At 43.7% G+C, this 17,100-nt stretch overlaps 1 protein-coding gene and 1 long non-coding RNA gene across 3 annotated transcripts; one reads left to right on the top strand and one right to left on the bottom strand.

Moving 5' to 3' along the window:
• The first annotated feature begins 3,154 nt into the window (after positions 1–3,154).
• Positions 3,155–7,887, top strand: LOC109765088 (exonuclease 1). 2 transcript variants are annotated; one of them, XM_045230630.2, is made up of 11 exons: positions 3,155–3,427; positions 3,520–3,731; positions 4,158–4,236; positions 5,178–5,222; positions 5,296–5,445; positions 5,519–5,633; positions 5,915–6,015; positions 6,209–6,288; positions 6,397–6,489; positions 6,847–7,064; positions 7,267–7,887. In XM_045230630.2, exons 1-11 carry the CDS (start codon positions 3,350–3,352, stop codon positions 7,722–7,724), a joined length of 1,629 nt encoding a protein of 542 aa, XP_045086565.1. In that variant the 5' UTR covers positions 3,155–3,349; the 3' UTR covers positions 7,725–7,887. The 2 variants fall into 2 exon arrangements, with proteins under 2 accessions (XP_045086565.1, XP_020179462.1); XM_020323873.4 differs by having other exon boundaries at positions 6,191–6,288.
• A 3,550-nt stretch (positions 7,888–11,437) lies between these two features.
• LOC120967789 (uncharacterized) lies at positions 11,438–12,050 on the bottom strand. The gene is made up of 2 exons (XR_005761513.3): positions 11,929–12,050; positions 11,438–11,781 (listed from the first exon to the last, which is right to left on the bottom strand). It is a non-coding gene; the product is annotated as an uncharacterized lncRNA (long non-coding RNA).
• Between the last annotated feature and the right edge of the window lie 5,050 nt (positions 12,051–17,100).

Here is a 17,100-nt window from a genome sequence, read left to right as displayed (position 1 = left end):
GACTAAGGATATGTTTCTCATTTATGGAGGTGACAAAGAGCTCGTCGTAAATGGTTACGTCGATGCAAGCTATGACACTGATCCGGATGACTCTAAGTCACAAACCGGATACGTGTTTATATTGAACGGTGGAGCTGTCAGTTGGTGCAGTTCTAAGCAAAGCGTCGTGGCGGGATCTACGTGTGAAGCAGAGTACATAGCTGCTTCGGAAGCAGCAAATGAAGGAGACTGGATGAAGGAGTTCATATCCGATCTAGGTGTCATACCTAGTGCATCGGGTCCAATGAAAATCTTTTGTGACAATACTGGTGCAATTGCCTTGGCAGGAATCCAGATTTCACAAGAGAACCAAGCACATCAAGAGACACTTCAATTCCATCCGCGATCAAGTCAAGGAGGGAGACATAGAGATTTGCAAGATACATACGGATCTGAATGTTGCAGACCTGTTGACTAAGCCTCTCTCACGAGCAAAACATGATCAACACCAAGACTCCATGGGTGTTAGAATCATTACTGTGTAAACTAGATTATTGACTCTAGTGCAAGTGGGAGACTGAAAGAAATATGCCCTAGAGGCAATAATAAAGTTGTTATTTATGTTTCCTTATATCATGATAAATGTTTATTATTCATGCTAGAATTGTATTAACCGAAAACTTAGTACATGTGTGAATACATAGACAAACAGAGTGTCACTAGTATGCCTCTACTTGAAGCTCGTTGAATCAAAGATGGTTATGTTTCCTAGCCATAGACATGAGTTGTCATTTGATTAACGGGATCACATCATTAGAGAATGATGTGATTGACTTGACCCATTCTGTTAGCTTAGCACTTGATCATTTAGTATATTGCTATTGCTTTCTTCATGACTTATACATGTTCCTATGACTATGAGATTATGCAAATCCCGAATACCGGAGGAACACTTTGTGTGCTACCAAACATCACAACCTAACTGGGTGATTATAAAGGTGCTCTACAAGTGTCTCCGATGGTACTTGTTGAGTTGGCATAGATCAAGATTAGGATTTGTCACTCCGATTGTCGAAGAGGTATCTATGGGCCCTCTCGGTAATGCACGTCACTATAAGCCTTGCAAGCAATGTAACTAATGAGTTAGTTGCGGGATGATGCATTACGGAACGAGTAAAGAGGCTTGCCAGTAACGAGATTGAACTAGGTATTGAGATACCGACGATCGAATCTCGGGCAAGTAACATACCGATGACAAAGGGAACAACGTACGTTATTATGCGGTTTGACCGATAAAGATCTTCGTAGAATATGTAGGAACCAATATGAGCATCCAGGTTCCGCTATTGGTTATCGACCGGAGATGAGTCTCGGTCATGTCTACATAGTTCTCGAACCCGTAGGGTCCGCACGCTTAACGTTCGGTGACGATCGGTATTATGAGTTTATGTGTTTTGATGTACCGAAGGTAGTTCGGAGTCCCGGATATGAACACGGACATGACGAGGAGTCTCGAAATGGTCGAGACATAAAGATCGATATATTGGACGACTATATTTGGACATCGGAATAGTTCCGGGTGAGATCGGGCATATACCGGTGCACCGAGAGGTTACCGAAACCCCCCGGGAGGTACACGGGCCTTATTGGGCCATAGTGGGAGAGAGGAGAAGGGAGCAAAGGAGGGGGCGCCCCCCAAGCCCAATCCGAATTGGGAGGGGGGGGGGCTTTCCTTCCTCCTTCCTCCCCCTTCCTTCTCTCCTAATCCAACGAGGGAAGGGGGGATCCTACTCCCGGTGGGAGTAGGACTCCCCTTGGGGCGCGCCTAGGAGGCCGGCCTCCTCCCCCTCCTCCACTCCTTTATATACGGTGGAGGGGGGCACCCCATAGACACACAAGTTGATCATTGATCTCTTAGCTATGTGCGGTGCCCCCCTCCACCATAATCCACCTCGGTCATATCGTCGCAGTGCTTAGGCGAAGCCCTGCGTCGGTAGCTTCATCATCACCGTCATCACGCCGTCGTGCTGACGAACCTCTCCCTCGACACTCTGCTGGATCGTGAGTTCGTGGGACGTCATCGAGTTGAACGTGTGCAGACCGCGGAGGTGCCGTACGTTCGGTACTAGGATCGGTCGATCGTGAAGACGTACGACTACATCAACCGCGTTGTCATAACGCTTCCGCTTTCGGTCTATGAGGGTACTTGGACAACACTCTCCCCTGTCGTTGCTATGCATCACCATGATCTTGCGTGTGCATAGAATTTTTTTTGAAATTACAACGTTCCCCAACAACAACTACCAAGCCACTACACATGCGCGAGGATGATCCGCTTGGAGCCAACGTAGACCTCCAAACCTTCAAAGAGAGGTGAGATGGAAAACGACGGAACAAGGACTCCAAGATGGTGCCTCCTAGAAGGGAACGACCACTGATAGCTGCCACCATCCGATCCCAAAGTTCGAGTTTTCACTCGGAGCAACTCGAAAGAGTAAGGGCACCGTGACGGAGCCTTCATGAAGGATACGGTGTCCACGGACGCCGCTGCCGTCGACCAATTCAAGATTGGGCAAGTGATGTACCCCGACACTCCCACCCCTTGACGCATCCTAGCTCCGCAACTACCAACTATCACCCACCCGCGTGGCCATGGCCGCTCGCCCGCACCTGAGGCGCAAGTTCCGCCCACGAACGCCGTGCCTCCCGTCACCAGGGCCGCCGCCCTGCATCCAGACACCCCAAGACCGACCAAAGTGACCGGCTTTGGGCCAAAAGGCACACCCGGTTGAAGAGACAAAAATAAATCTTGACTCACCCAGAGTTTTACAAGATACAAGGGGTTTAACAGAACCAAATGTTTGTGCATCAGCTGCCTTGCAGGTATGCACCTAACATGATCTACGTAACATTATACTTTGCACCTTATCTCGACATTGCTAACTACAACATAGTAATTGAGAATCCAACTATGCTTATCGCTGAAAATCGAGAATTGAATTTTAAGGGCAGCATATCTCAAGGGCAAACATGTTTAAGTTTTTGTGACAGTGAATATCATCTGCTTAATAGCCCGCGAAAAAGAATTTGCTTAACTGAGAATTGAGAGGCGCGGGAAATGAATCCGAGCCCGCGAAGCAAAAACGTTCGCTCGTCAAGTTCCCCACCCCCACACTGCCCAGGCAATCGTGGGACCCAAACTCCCGCTAAACCTGTCACAGCCCTCGCCCTGCCTCCTCGAGCTTTGAGCGTCATCTCCCCCCGCCTCAGCCGCCTGTGCCCCGCTTCGCCCCCGCATCCCCAAATCCCAACCCAAATCCTCCCCGAAACGAGCCGGAGTCGGCCGGTCTACCGTCGTCTCGGCACACCGATGGGGATCCCCAACCTGCTCCGCTTCATGAAGCCGTTCATCGAGCCCGTGCACATCAAGAAGTACGCCGGCCAGCGGGTAAGCAGATCCCCCGAATCCCGCAGGTTCTGTTGCATCTTTCGTCTTCCGCGAATTCATTCGTCGGTTCTTCTCCCCCGCCGCCTTCGCAGGTCGGCATCGACGCGTACTCCTGGCTCCACAAGGGGGCCTACTCGTGCAGCATGGAGCTGTGCATGAGCCCCAGGAGCGCCGGCGCCAGGCGCTACATCAGCTACTTCATGCACCATGTCAACCTCCTGCGGCACCACAAGGTCGTGCCCGTCGTCGTCTTTGACGGCGGCAGCATGCCTTGCAAGTCGGCCACGGATGAAGACCGGCACAAGTAAGGCCCATTCGATTCGTCAATACTATTTGGCTAAGAAATGCAGTTCCTTTTCCGCCCTTCCTTATGTGCAGTTTCATCTATCGCCTTGTAACTTGGTGCGATGTTTTGAGATTAAATGATTTGTTACTAGTAGTATGTTAGGGAACTCACATTGGAAGTATGCATGTATACAGAGGACTCGGTCCTAGTCAGCATTGGGAGTCTCTTTTGGTAGCTGGCTTTCAGTCTTAATATTTGGACAGTACAATCTGCCATCGACGATTGTTATTTATGTTCCTTGAAGATTGTTTTTGTTGTCCAAAAAATAAATACATATTTCCCTGATGCACAAATTTCTATGATGGATTTAAATGCAATGAAAATAAGGTTAACGTCCTGTTTCTGGTATACAATTTTATAAGTCACTTGGTTACTATAATTCAGGAAGAGGGAACTCAGTTTGGTGTTGGGGAAAGAAAAGCTGAAGCAAGGAAATACAGCTGCTGCAATCGACCTTTTCCGGGTAAACATCTAATTATCCTTGCAGTATTTACCAGACCAAGAAAATTTTGAATACTTGATATATTCAGGCATTCAATGCATATGTAACTAAGACATATGTTAGAAACAACCGTTTAAGAAAATACAATGGTGTAGAAATACTTTTGTTGGAATCTGATAATATTAAGTGAGAAACATAATATCTTTATGTGTATTCCTTTTCCAAGATTTAAAATGTGATTTGATGTCAGCAAAATTATTGAACTTCTAATGACTTAGAAATACTTCTGACTCACAAATTTACTAATATAATTTCCAGGTAAAGTTAAAATATGTATACATATATATATGTGCTCAAACTGCAAGCTGTGGACTGTCAAGCAATGAGAATTTTCAAGGGGGGGGGGGGGGGGCAGTAATTTGTTACTGTGGAATATTGTTGAATCAATAAAACACTTTACAACAAAAGAACAAACACAAAATGCACAACTACTATTAACAATTTAACATGCACTTGAACTTTGATGTTTCCTTTTTTTTTTCTTTTTCCAATGCATTTTCTATTACTAGCTGTGTCATTCTGGTCCGCAAGAGAAAAAACAAGATTTTCCATTCATCATGTTGACCTAATTAGATTGAAGTACAAATGTGGAATTATGCTTCTCCGTTAACTCGTATGTTCAGGTTTGTTAGGAGATCCTTGCAAATTTACAAATGGACGCTTCAGTTATTATCTTTAAATTCACCATTCCAGCATATGGCCTCATCATTCTCTAAGTATCCTCCTTTCAACCCGGATCTTTCGCACTGTGTTTAACATTATAAAATATCAGCACAAAGTTCCTTTGAGCAGCCAATGACTTGTTTTTCTACCGCTTTAAAGGAAATATGGTTTGATGTTTCTAAATTTCAGTGCAGTTTTGATTATGTCTGTTAAAGCATCCTAATCTCATTCATCTGCAGAAAGCTGTGCAAATTACTCCATCGATGGCTTATCAACTGATTCAGGTGCTTCTTCGAAAGCTCTTCCATGTAACAATTCCTTACCTTATGTAGCAAAATCTAATCTTTGTAAACCCAGATTTTAAAGACAGAAAACGTTGAGTTCGTGGTTGCTCCATACGAAGCAGATGCACAGTTGGCATATCTAGCTACTCTAGATGCTGATCAAGGGGGCATAGCTGCTGTTATAACAGAAGACAGTGACTTAATAGCATATGGTTGCACTGCTGTGAGATATTCACTTTGTTCTTCATTTTTTGTTCTTGATTCCTTTATTTTATCTAATGCATTTTAAGTTGTAGATTATATTTAAGATGGACCGCTTTGGGAATGGTGAAGAATTCATAATGGAGAAAACCTTGGAGACTGTAAAAGATGGTCTTTGCTTCCAGGATTTTGATCAAAACCTTTTTACTGGTAAACACCATTTCTGCATCTTGAAGACTTGAACTAGAGCACTATGGCGTGACTGATTGGTTCACCTGTTAAAGAAGCATTTATTTTTCTTGCTTTTGTTCATAGCATGCAGTTGCTAGTTTAATTTGCTCTGTAGGATAAGGGCATGCTGTCATCTTAGATCAATCCAGCTCTTGTGCAAAAGCCTTCCTTTTTGCGATATCTTCTCAGTTCTCACCCTGTATGCAGTGCACCGCCAATTTTTTGTTTTCTATTGACGTTTTCAATTTTTATCTGGACAGGCATGTGTATCCTTGCAGGATGTGACTTTCTTCCCTCAGTGCCTGGCATTGGTACTAAAAGGGCATATTCTCTCATCTCAAAACATAAAAATATTGACCTTGTAAGAAACTAAGAATAACTACTTTACTGATTACCTGCTATTTGTAAATCTCAAAGCATATTCTCAACATTGTTTAATCTGCAGTGATTAATGTTGTGTCATCCAGATATTCAAAAGATCATTCATTCTCATGAAGAAACATGCCCCCTAGCATCTCTGATATAATTACTGGCAGGTGTTATCAACCTTGAAGCTTGACAAGCGGTATTCCGTGCCGGATGATTACATTGATTCCTTCTGGAAAACTCTGGCAGTATTCAATCATGCTAGAGTGTAAGATTGTGTTAGTGTTAGTTATGTGTATCTTGTACTCCGTATGTATTTCACAAAGACATTGTGCTGTACAAAATCTGATAAGTCACTTTCCTTCAAATGTCCCAGATATGATGTCAAAAGCAAGTCACTGAAACATTTAAAACCTTTGGAGGAACGATATCTTAACTACTTGGCGGGAGACCTGGATATTCTTGGACCGTATCCTTAAAGAGTTCTCTTTTATTCATGAGCTGTAGTGTGTGACATCTGTATGCAGTAATTTAATGGACGACTGCTTTTCTGACAATAACAGCACCAATATCGAACATGATTTTGATACTCCCAATTTTTGATACATCCATTTGCTGGTACCTTAAACAGCTGAGGAAGGGGAAAAAATCATAGCTTCTTAGACAGGATCACAGGTCACAAGTTACCACTGAAGTGAATGCACAATTTCACAAGATATCCATTTGCTGGTAATAGGCAACCTGATTAACACGGTTTTAATATTGTTTCATAGAACTATTTTATATTTCCTTATCTTATCAGTGCTCATTCCTTGATCTTCTAAAGAGCGCTAGCCCCATCAATGGCAAAAGCAATAGCAGAGGGGCGCTTGAATCCTGTTACAATGGAGACCTTTGATGAATTCTCCAGAACCATTAGCCTCATCGAGTTTATTGATACCTCTGCTCTCAATGTTGCTAATCAGCATGGTTCTCAGGAAATTTTGACACAAGAGAGCTCTATTACAATCTGTTCATCTGAGGAAAGCAGAGATGACATCACAGGCAAGTGTTGTATTTTACTGTCTAAAAAGTATATGAAGTTAAACCATCGTTAAACTATGCATTATTTACTTTGTTACCAAGGGTTTTATAGGACTTCTTTCTTTTTAATTAAAAGAGTGGCATTTGTACCCTTTGCTCTTTACTGCGATGAAACACCTTTATTCCAGGACTTCTCATAACCATTTCTTGTTTTCTTGAACAGCATGTGCTGTTGATGAGATTAGTAGTGGTGAACAGAGGGGCAACAAAGGAGTCCTTGCCCTTGGCAAGTTTCTACCGCAGAAGCATTCCTCTCCGGCAGTGGAATGCAAAGAAGTGAAGCCTAAAAACACCCCTGACAACAACCCATTCAAGAAGAGGAAATTACCCACTGACCAAGGTCAAGTACCAGATCAAAACGAGTTGCTAATCGATCTGGATGAAGAAGAAGCAGTTGTATTGTGCTCATCATTGTCACGAGAGAGTGTTGGCCCAGCAGAATCTCTTGATAGAAATGGAGTGTCAGCTGGATTGTGTTGGCCATTGACACAAGAAAGTGTGGCGTCTATTCCGAATGAGAGATCGTCTAAGAGGCAAAGTCAGCAGGAAGCTTTCAGGAATAAAACCAACAAAAATAAAGATGAAAGGAGTGGACTTTTGAAATTTTTCATGCGTTTGTAATTCTGTCATGTTTTCCACTTCATTTTGTTTTCAATTTCCTGATTCCATTCGTTAAGAAATTAATCAATACATTGCAGTATGGAAAAGTTATTTCATATCTATGTATGAGTTTATCTCAAAATGGAATCAGATATGATTTTATTTCGAATAGAAATTCATTGCATACCGTTCTGATCTACCCGCAACAAGCCATAGGCAGTCTTTTTTCTATGTATACGCATATACACTCGCCTCTATAAACACACACATACACATCTTTCCATGAACATTTTTAAGATACTAACCGACATAACATTTTAAGATTGACGAAGTCACCATATACGTCTTTGTAGTCGACGGAAAAGTTTTCTCTCACCGTATACATCTTTGTAGTCGACGGGAAAGTTTTCTCCCACGAATGAAAATTGCTGGAATGACTAAAATAAATCTAGAAAAATACGAACGCCAATGCTAAATTTAGAACTTGAATTTTGATGGGCTGGTTCCATGCTAACAAACCTAACCAATCTAAACTATGCTGAGTTTGCAGGTAGTCGGTATCCGAAACTCGGGTTCCCCCGAACCACATGAAACTGACCTCACTGCTCGTTGCCGCAGTACCGCCGCGTTCACCGCACGCACTCATTCGGCCGTCCCACTCGCACACCGACACCGGGTTCCCTTGGGGAACGGCGGCGACGAGGAGGCCCGGCCCTTGGCGCGACCGGCGGCCCTATCGGTTCTCTGCCTCGTGGTGCTAGTCCCCCACCCGGCCACCCCCCACGCGACGCAACGGCATCGTACAGTGATGACTGGTGAGTATTCCTCAGACCCCAATGAGAATGAGGGACCCAACTTGCATAGTTAGTAAAATTTTACTGTAGGTTGTTACCGACAAGTCTGAATGTTTATGGCTGTGTTGAAAGCATGGAATGATTTTCTCCCAATCTCTTTTGTTCTTTGCTGCATCTGCTGCAGAATGGTGCATAGATGATAAATCATGTTTTCTTCCCACACTTGTGTAAATTCTAGTAGGCATCATAATCCGCAGCATTCCCCATCTTCCTACGTTGCAAATGGGCCCAAAAATTTCTCTCCTAGTCTTCCCCCCTCTGTACCTTAGTAATCTGCGGTTTCAACCTCACTGTTTTACTGCACCATTTCTTTTATACTAGTTTTTTTTTGAAAAGAATTCTTTTATACTAGTTCACTTTCACTCTGCTGCTTTCGGTGGCTAAAACTTTTGAATTTTTTTATGGCAATGCTGAATTTGGCTCATTACGAGTTACAGACAACAGTCTAATGTCTTGTTCCTTCAGGAAGTGAGACAATTCCTTCGAAATACAAGCATATGACACTCTGTCAATGCAATTTTAATATTCAGTTGTGCTTCTGCACTGCTGCACATAAGCATATGACGCTCCTTTTCTTCTCTGTTGGGTTGATGTGGACTGGGGATCCATCCAGGTTTGGAATGTTCTGGGAGTTTTGTTCTGGTCAATCTAATCAAAATGTTGCTTTTTGAGTGGATGCTCCAATTGATCCAGATTGTTGGGTGTTTATTTGCTTCCTGGCGGAGTACCAACATCCAGTTTATTTTCGAAACAAACATTAAAATTTGGGGACTCAGTTACTCCTCCATCAATGGTTTGTTTCCTGCATGATACGATTCCCTCTACTTGCAAGAGACGTGTTACTGAACTTCACCCCATATATTTTGTTTTCACTCAAATTTACAAATGGAGTGCCTCACTCAGTTTACTGTCGGCTCCGCCCCCGCTGATAGAAACAAGCTTACCTTCACTAGAGACAGTACCTCCAGCGAAGACTCATGCAAACCCACTAGGGCAGAAGTCTATTAGAAGTCTATGAGTGGTTGATGACCTTTAAAGTTTGACCAGAATGTTGGTCCAAACAGGGCCAAATCCCAAGTACTGTATCTTAGTACCTGCAACAAGAAAGGCCATGAAATGGAATCAAAGGCCTTTGAGATATCCAACTTGAGGAGAACTCTCTGCTCTTTTTGCCAATGGAGCAATTTGGCTATTTGTTGGACCAAGATAAATTTTTCATGAATGCACATTCCTTTGACATAAGCACTTTGATTGGGAGACACCAAATCCTTGAGCTTCCTAGCCAGCCTATTGGCTAGCATTTTGGTGATAAGCTTGGAAAAGCTATGGACTAGGTTTATAGGGTGAAAGTCTTTGATTTCCATCGCATCTGGAGATTTTGGTAGCAGGGTGATATAGGCTGAATCCAGAAGGAATAATCTGCTCACATCTCCCTGCAGAACTCGCCATTGATGGATTTTTCATGATTTGGTTGCAATACCTTTTGGACTTGGTATGTTCTCCATCACCATTACATCACCTCATTATCCTCTGTTGTGATTAGACCCGTCCGGAAATTAATTTTGGAACTTAGCTTGCTCATGAGGGATGATATGTGCTCTGTCTTCTCCTAAGTGGTTCGATTTCTTGCATTTCTATTCTTTTAATGTTTAACTATAGCCCCACTTTGGGACCTTGCATGTTTGATTATGATTGTTCTTTTCTTGCAAATACTAGAATACATATATATTAAACAAGTCCAAGCTTTACAAGAACACCCTTGACAAAGAAATTTATAAACATGCCCAAGGGGAGTTCATCACCATCTTTGACCTGCACAATCCAACGGCATGTCATGGGCGTAGCTTGATCCGCACATGCCCTTTGTCGCTGAAACCAGAGAGTCATTGTAACTTTCCCTAGGAAATCATCATATATTGCCAGGAGATGCCAATGATGACGTTCCGAAGCACGAATAGTCATCCTAGAGAAGAAGGCGGAGACATGATGAGAGAACCAACCCCACATCGACGCTGGAAGTGTCATCTAAAGATCTTATTGACATGACAATCGGCGTCACCTCGAGCCGAGGCGGAAGCATCGAGGTTGACTCCTCCTCCCTGCCCCTCCACCCCATTATCTGCCGGAACTGATTTGGGAAACCAATCCTCACGTGCCCCGAGGTTGCACCGAAGCCAACAATGGACTTGCTCCATTGTGCTGTCGCCTCCACTGTTTTGATGGACGACATAAGGACACCAAACCTAATAACCTAAACCAAGGCTTCCCATGAGGGCGCAATCCATGGTCTCTCGTGACTCTCGGTGCCGTAATTGGCCGCCAGAGCCGAGGGAGACCGATGGAATCAGACAGCAAGGATGAGTGGTGACTAGGGATACATTAGACGGATCAGATGTCAGAGTAAGAAGACGCCATTGCTGCCTCGGACAAGGAAAAGTCTTAAAGAGTCACGCTCACACGACAATTAGAAAAAAAGTAGAAGTGCTTCTATTTCTGAAACTGGAATATTTCTTCGGTTCGGTACTCAGTTTAAGGCCGCAATAAACAAACCCAAATGATAAGTGTCACACGTGTGGCACGAAGTAACACCGCCCTGACGTTTTTACAACTAAAAATGCCATCCGAAAAAAAAACCGAAACCCTAAAAAAACTGAAACTTGCCATCCAAACTTCTGCCATGCTTCACAACTAAAGTTGCCATCCCCGGGTAATTAAAGTTGCCATAAAAAAATATCAGGGCGGAATTGCTTCGTGCCACACGTGTGGCACTTATCCATGGAAAGAGCAGCATTGCAGTGATACAAATTAAAGCCACACATCATTACAGATAATTTATAGAAGACATTCCATTTGATAGTCTAAATCATAGATTAAAATTGGTTCGACCAAACATAACACAACCTTGTTTCCGATCCCAAAAGACAACCACCGAGTAAAAGTTAAATGTGATGTAAAACTGAACTCCATGACTACAGTACAGGCAGATGCCATGCCATCTGCTAACTGAAATCATACATAGAAACTGGTTCTGCCTAACATATAGGATAACCTTATTTATGATCCCAAAAGATAACAGATAAAACTAAACTCCTTCTGACTAGCACAATTTCACACACAGAATGTGCAAGAATCGGCAGGTAGAGGAGCATCTCTCTGGAAGTTAGGGGCTAACGACCTAACTACAGCTCTTCACCCAAGATATTAACATCGTTGATTAATAAATCCTGCAGTCAGAAAATAAGTTTAGTTAGATGCAACCTTATCTAAGTCCGTACTGCTAGTACATTTATATATGTGCAAAGCCTGAAAAACTTAGAGACAAGATAAAATGGGCAGGCATCATGCAGCAAAAGAATGAGAAAGCTTCTTACTTCATTAAGCATGTTGTTCCTGGTAGAAATGTCATCCATCAAAAAACAATTATTAACAGCTTCCCAGAAATCATCACTGTCGATATTCAGTTGACCATCAACAGCTTCCTGATTAGCTGTGCCTTGTGCTTGCGCAGGGAGAATGCCGCCTGCACCACCATCATTCAGCATCTGAGTTGGCGCGGCAGAAATGCCCATCTGAAGGTCAGGCATTGCAGCACCAATGCTTGAAGCACTACCAAGTGCGAAGTTACCATTCAGCATCTCCACTGAGCTTGTGTTGTTGTTGATTGCGAAGTTACCATTTGGCATCTCCACCGAGCTCATGTTGTTGTTGATTGCGAAGTTACCATTCGACATCTCCACCGAGCTTATGTTGTTGTTGATTAATAAATCCTGCAGTCAGAAAACAAGTTTAGTTAGATGCAACCTTATCTAACTCCGTACTGCTAGTACATTTGCATATGTGCAAAGCCTGAAAAACTTAGAGACAATATAGTAAATGCCAAAACGAAAGCAGGCTGGGTAAGAATGGGCAGGCATCATGCAGGAAAAGAACGGGAAAGCTTCTTACCTCATTAAGCATGTTGATCGTGGTAAGAATGTCATCCATCGAAAAACTATCAACAACAGCTTCCAAGAAATCATCACTGTCGATATTCAGTTGACCATCAACAGCTTCCTGATCAGCTGTGCCTTGTGCTTGCGCAGGGAGAACGCCGCCTGCACCACCATCATTCAGCATCCGAGTTGGCGCGGCAGAAATGCCCATCTGAAGGTCAGGCATTGCAGCACGGATGCTTGAAGCACTACCAAGTGCGAAGTTACCATTCGGCATCTCCACCAAGCTTGTGCCGCCGTCCATTGCGAGGTAACCATTCAGCATCTCTACCCAGCTTGTGTTGTCGTCGATTGAGAGGTCACCATTCAACATCTCTACCGAGCTTGTGTTGCCGTCGATTGCGAGGTCACCATTCAGCACCTGTACTGAGCTTGTGCTGTTGTTGGTGGCTACATCACCGTCAAACGACGCCATCTCCTCACCGGAACCTGCCATCGATGTTGTGCTGTTTATGAAAGCTGCTATTTGGTTCTTCAGGTTGTCAAGACTCATCGGTGTTTGGCCAGCTATCTGGCCAGCTGGTGAGGCTGCAAGGCCTGTGAGCTGGTTGATGTTGGGGATGTTCCAATAGTCACGGCTAAGATCAGGATACTTCATAGGTGCTTGCCAGGAGTTGCCTAGGCGGTTCCGGGCGTCGCCATACGGACTCCTCTGAACCGGAGGCTGGAACCCCAGTTGGCGAGATGGCCGCACTGAAAACTGATTCACAGGCAAAGACGTCCCACCATTGTGTCTATTTCTGTCCGCAAGGGAGCTGCCACTACTCTGAAAGCCTCTGTTTGCCCCCAGTAGATTGCCACGCAGCATGCCCATGTAGGATGACTCGCCGCGGGAATGGCCGGAACTAAATGCGTCCCACGCCCCTGTGCCATTTGTCCTGTTTGTATATGCGCTGGAGGAAGAGGGCCGCTGCCTCAAACCCGGCAGCAGCCACGACAACCAAGGCCTGGAGAGCATGCTGCCACCATGGACACCGGCACCACGCGCTCCGAACGCGGACGGATGATCCATCCTTGTGGGGAGACTGGTAGGGTTCCAAGAGGCAGGGTTCGTGGGCGGCCGATATATCCCATGTCCATGGAAATACTTGCAGCTACCTTCTCCCCACCTTTCAGCAACAAGCAAATTGCACCTCTCTTCTGCCCCGTCCCCGGTCCTTGCGAGATACGTCCTGTACTTCTGAAATCAAAAGATAGGGAGCACATAGATGAGAGGCGCATCATGGATATTTTCACATTTTGTTTTTGATTGTTCTAAAGACGTACTCCCTCCGTCCCATAATGTAAGACGTTTTTTGGCACTGTGCCAAAAAACGTCTTACATTATGGGACGGAGGGAGTACTATATATGGAGAACAAATCAAAGGAACTGAAAGTGCTGCATGGCTCCAAAAACTCTAGAAATCATGGGGCATGCATTATATCCGACGTGTCACATTTTCACAGAAGAATAATTACAAGGTAACTAAGACAAAAGAAAAGGAAACAAGCCTATCCAGTTCCAGTTTTTGGGCAGCACTGTGAGATATGAACACAACCCAGCAACCCAGCAACATGGCAAAATATGATATAGTACGAGATAGGAATTCAATGCATACAAAATTCAGGTATAATTAAGGTGGTGGATGTGTTTCTGTATTTTGTACCAGCTTGATGCATCAATATACTGCCTATTATGTATAAAAAAGGTATACACGAGGAGTAGAAAGTAAACCTGCAGATGACTCCCAACACTCTCTCTGGAGAAGTTATCCACATTCATGGCGGCCAGTATCTTCGATGGAACAGCCCCTGCAGCATACACATTCGCATAACCAGAAAGTTTTTATACCAGAGACAATAATGCCAAGATCACATGCTTCGTTTTGGTTAATACAGTAAGCCATGAGAAGTGTGATCGAGTAAGTTCTCTTACTCTTGATGCCGATCTGACTGACAGCCTCCACAAACTTGTCATGCAGCTCATTTCTCCATGTCGTCCTCGGCTTCTTCCAGGTCGATGGGTTTGGTGACAAGTTCTCCTTGTTCGCATCATGGCCATCTTCATCATGTTCATGACTCTTCGTCCATCCACGCTTGGTGCTCTTTGCACCGTCCTGCTCGCCGCCGCCGGGTCCTCCTGTAGGCTGCGCCTTCTCAGCGGCAGCATTACGGCTGCTGCTGCTGAGGTTCCATGGTTGAGGGGTTCTCCTCGCCATGACATGCCGCCACATGATATCGAGGTGCTTGGCTTGCACCGGTTTCACCAGGTACTGGCACGCTCCGTGAGCTATGCCTTTCTTCATAGCCTCGGGCCTCTCGTCCGCTGATAACACTGCAGATATTATCATATCATCAGTGGTTCAGTTTGGCAACGCAGGATTAAAAAAAAAACACTACTGCACCACTGAATGTCAATCCCTGTGGATTAAGATCAGAAAAAAAAGTGTTCATTTGATGAACTCTTGTCTTTTCCATATATGGATGCGGAAACTGTAAGCAGACGCGTTATACATGTTGAACAAACATCAAACGTGTCAAAGAAACTCTGCAATGTTCTATTCTGTTCCAAAGTGGAAATCGCGCAGGAATCAAGCTCATATCATGACAATTAAAAGCTGATCTGCAATTCAAACGGCTAGGATTTGACATACTATCCTCCCTCTCTCCTTGAGCTAGTATGTGGCAACGGTGTGCAGCTGATCGCATCAGCAAAGCAGAATGGAGCTACCGAGCTAGGTGATGTCATCCCTACACTGGATGGGAAAGGCGGGGCTCTTGGGAAGGCTGCAAAAAAAGACCGGACGCATCACCGAGCATCTCCAGGGTAGTTTTAACCACTTGAAGGTCTCCATGATACAAACTCATGAATGGAGAAGCGCTGGATGTCAAAGTCGTGCCGGGCCAGGAGAGCCAGGAAGTTATTGCGCTCCGCCGCCACCACAAGGGAATGCATGACATCCGTCAATAAAAATAGCTAATTGTTTGTGCGTTGCAATGGATGCATACATATTCTAGTGGTTCAACAAAAAACATGTACGACATATACCTTACACCCAACATATTTTAGATTTTGATAAAATTTGATTTGATTTGAGTATGGGTAGGGAAGGCAATGAAAGTTTTGATTTAGATGCGGTTTTGGTAAGTTTTGATTTAATTCCGGTATGGGTAGGGGAACACATGGAAAATTTTGATTTAGTTGAGATTTTGATAAGAGATTTGATTTGATTTAGGTATGGGTGGGAAAATGCAAGATTTTTTATTCAGTTGAGATTTTGATAAGTTTTGATTTAATTGAATTAATGCATGACATGGGGGAGAGTGGCGTACAAGAGGAAAAAAACAAACTAGAGAGGGGCAGAGGTGGAGGCAAACATACAACAACCAACTCTCCTTTGATAGCAGTGACGAAAATCATTGAGGAGAGCGTATTACCTTGCCTCAAATCCCTGACATGCTGAATGACAGGTTTCAGTGAGCAATCAAAGAGTATGCGCGTGGTGGTAGAAGACAATACAGTTTTGATCTAGGAGTGACATACCACTGGGGTCCAAAATCATACGCAGAAGAATCTCAAGCAAGGACCAAGCGAGCGTATCAAACATTCAAGCCATGTGGTCCCTTTCGAGTCTAATTGTCCCCAGGTCATTCAAGTTGCTTATAAGATTAGACCAGTTTCATTTTCTCATTGCCCAAGGGATCAAACAAGGTGGCACACACTTTAACTAGAAGTTTCTATGATTTAAAATTTGTATTTTCCGGGATGGTGATGCTTCATATTTTCTTCTAGCTAAACTGGTTCGTGATGTAGTAGCTGTCATTTGAGTTTAATAAAGTGTGCCACACCTTCCAAAAAAGAAGCGACCATATCAAGTGCCTTGGCGATGGCGATCTTGAGCAAGATAACAACTTCTCTTTTGAAGCAGCCGGGCGGTCTGGCGAACGAGGAGGAAATTATCGTGCGTTGTTCACTTCTTCAAAAGGCACCCTGAATGTGCAATACCAGACCGGAGTGAAAGTACCTTGAAGACGATCTTCACAAAGTTATCAACTACTCCCTTCGTCCCATAATATAAGAGCGTTTTTATACTAAACTAGTGTAAAAAACGCTCTTATATTATGAGACTGAGGGAGTAGTATTTGAAGTTACTAAAGAACATGTTTGGTTCAACCCCTTTTTTGTTAAGTTATCTGATTACAATGTTACCTGATTACCTTAAACTTGTTTGTTTGTAAAAGTTATCAACTAGTATTTGAAGTTACTAAAGGACTTCTTTGGTTCAACCCTTTTTTTTATAGGTATCTGATCACCTTAAACTTGTTTGATTGTATAATTGTATGCATGACTCAATCCCTACTAGTTTGTTAGTTCTCTAATGACTACTGACTTGACCCCTAATCTAGTTGCCCATGACTCCCCAATCTCCGACGCGAGTTGCATATAGTTGTGCACGACAAAGTTTGTATATGTATTGTCCACGAGTATATGTACAGTATATATACCCAGAAAAGATCAACACAATGTGTGTTGGATCCTATTCATTCTCTAGATTTCTATGTCGTATTAGT

The sequence above is a fragment of the Aegilops tauschii genome, chromosome 7 (assembly GCF_002575655.3).
Source record: "Aegilops tauschii subsp. strangulata cultivar AL8/78 chromosome 7, Aet v6.0, whole genome shotgun sequence".
Classification (NCBI taxonomy): Eukaryota; Viridiplantae; Streptophyta; class Magnoliopsida; order Poales; family Poaceae; genus Aegilops; species Aegilops tauschii.
Note: the sequence above shows the minus strand (reverse complement) of the source record. Positions and strands in the feature narration are given on the sequence as shown.

Coding starts and splice junctions, on each gene's coding strand:
- LOC109765088 (XM_020323873.4), top strand. CDS start 3,350: ATGGGGATCCCCAACCTGCTCCGCTTCATGAAGCCGTTCATCGAGCCC. Junction 4,237..5,177: donor CTGCAATCGACCTTTTCCGG/GTAAACATCTAA, acceptor ATTCATCTGCAG/AAAGCTGTGCAAATTACTCC. Junction 5,223..5,295: donor TGGCTTATCAACTGATTCAG/GTGCTTCTTCGA, acceptor TTGTAAACCCAG/ATTTTAAAGACAGAAAACGT.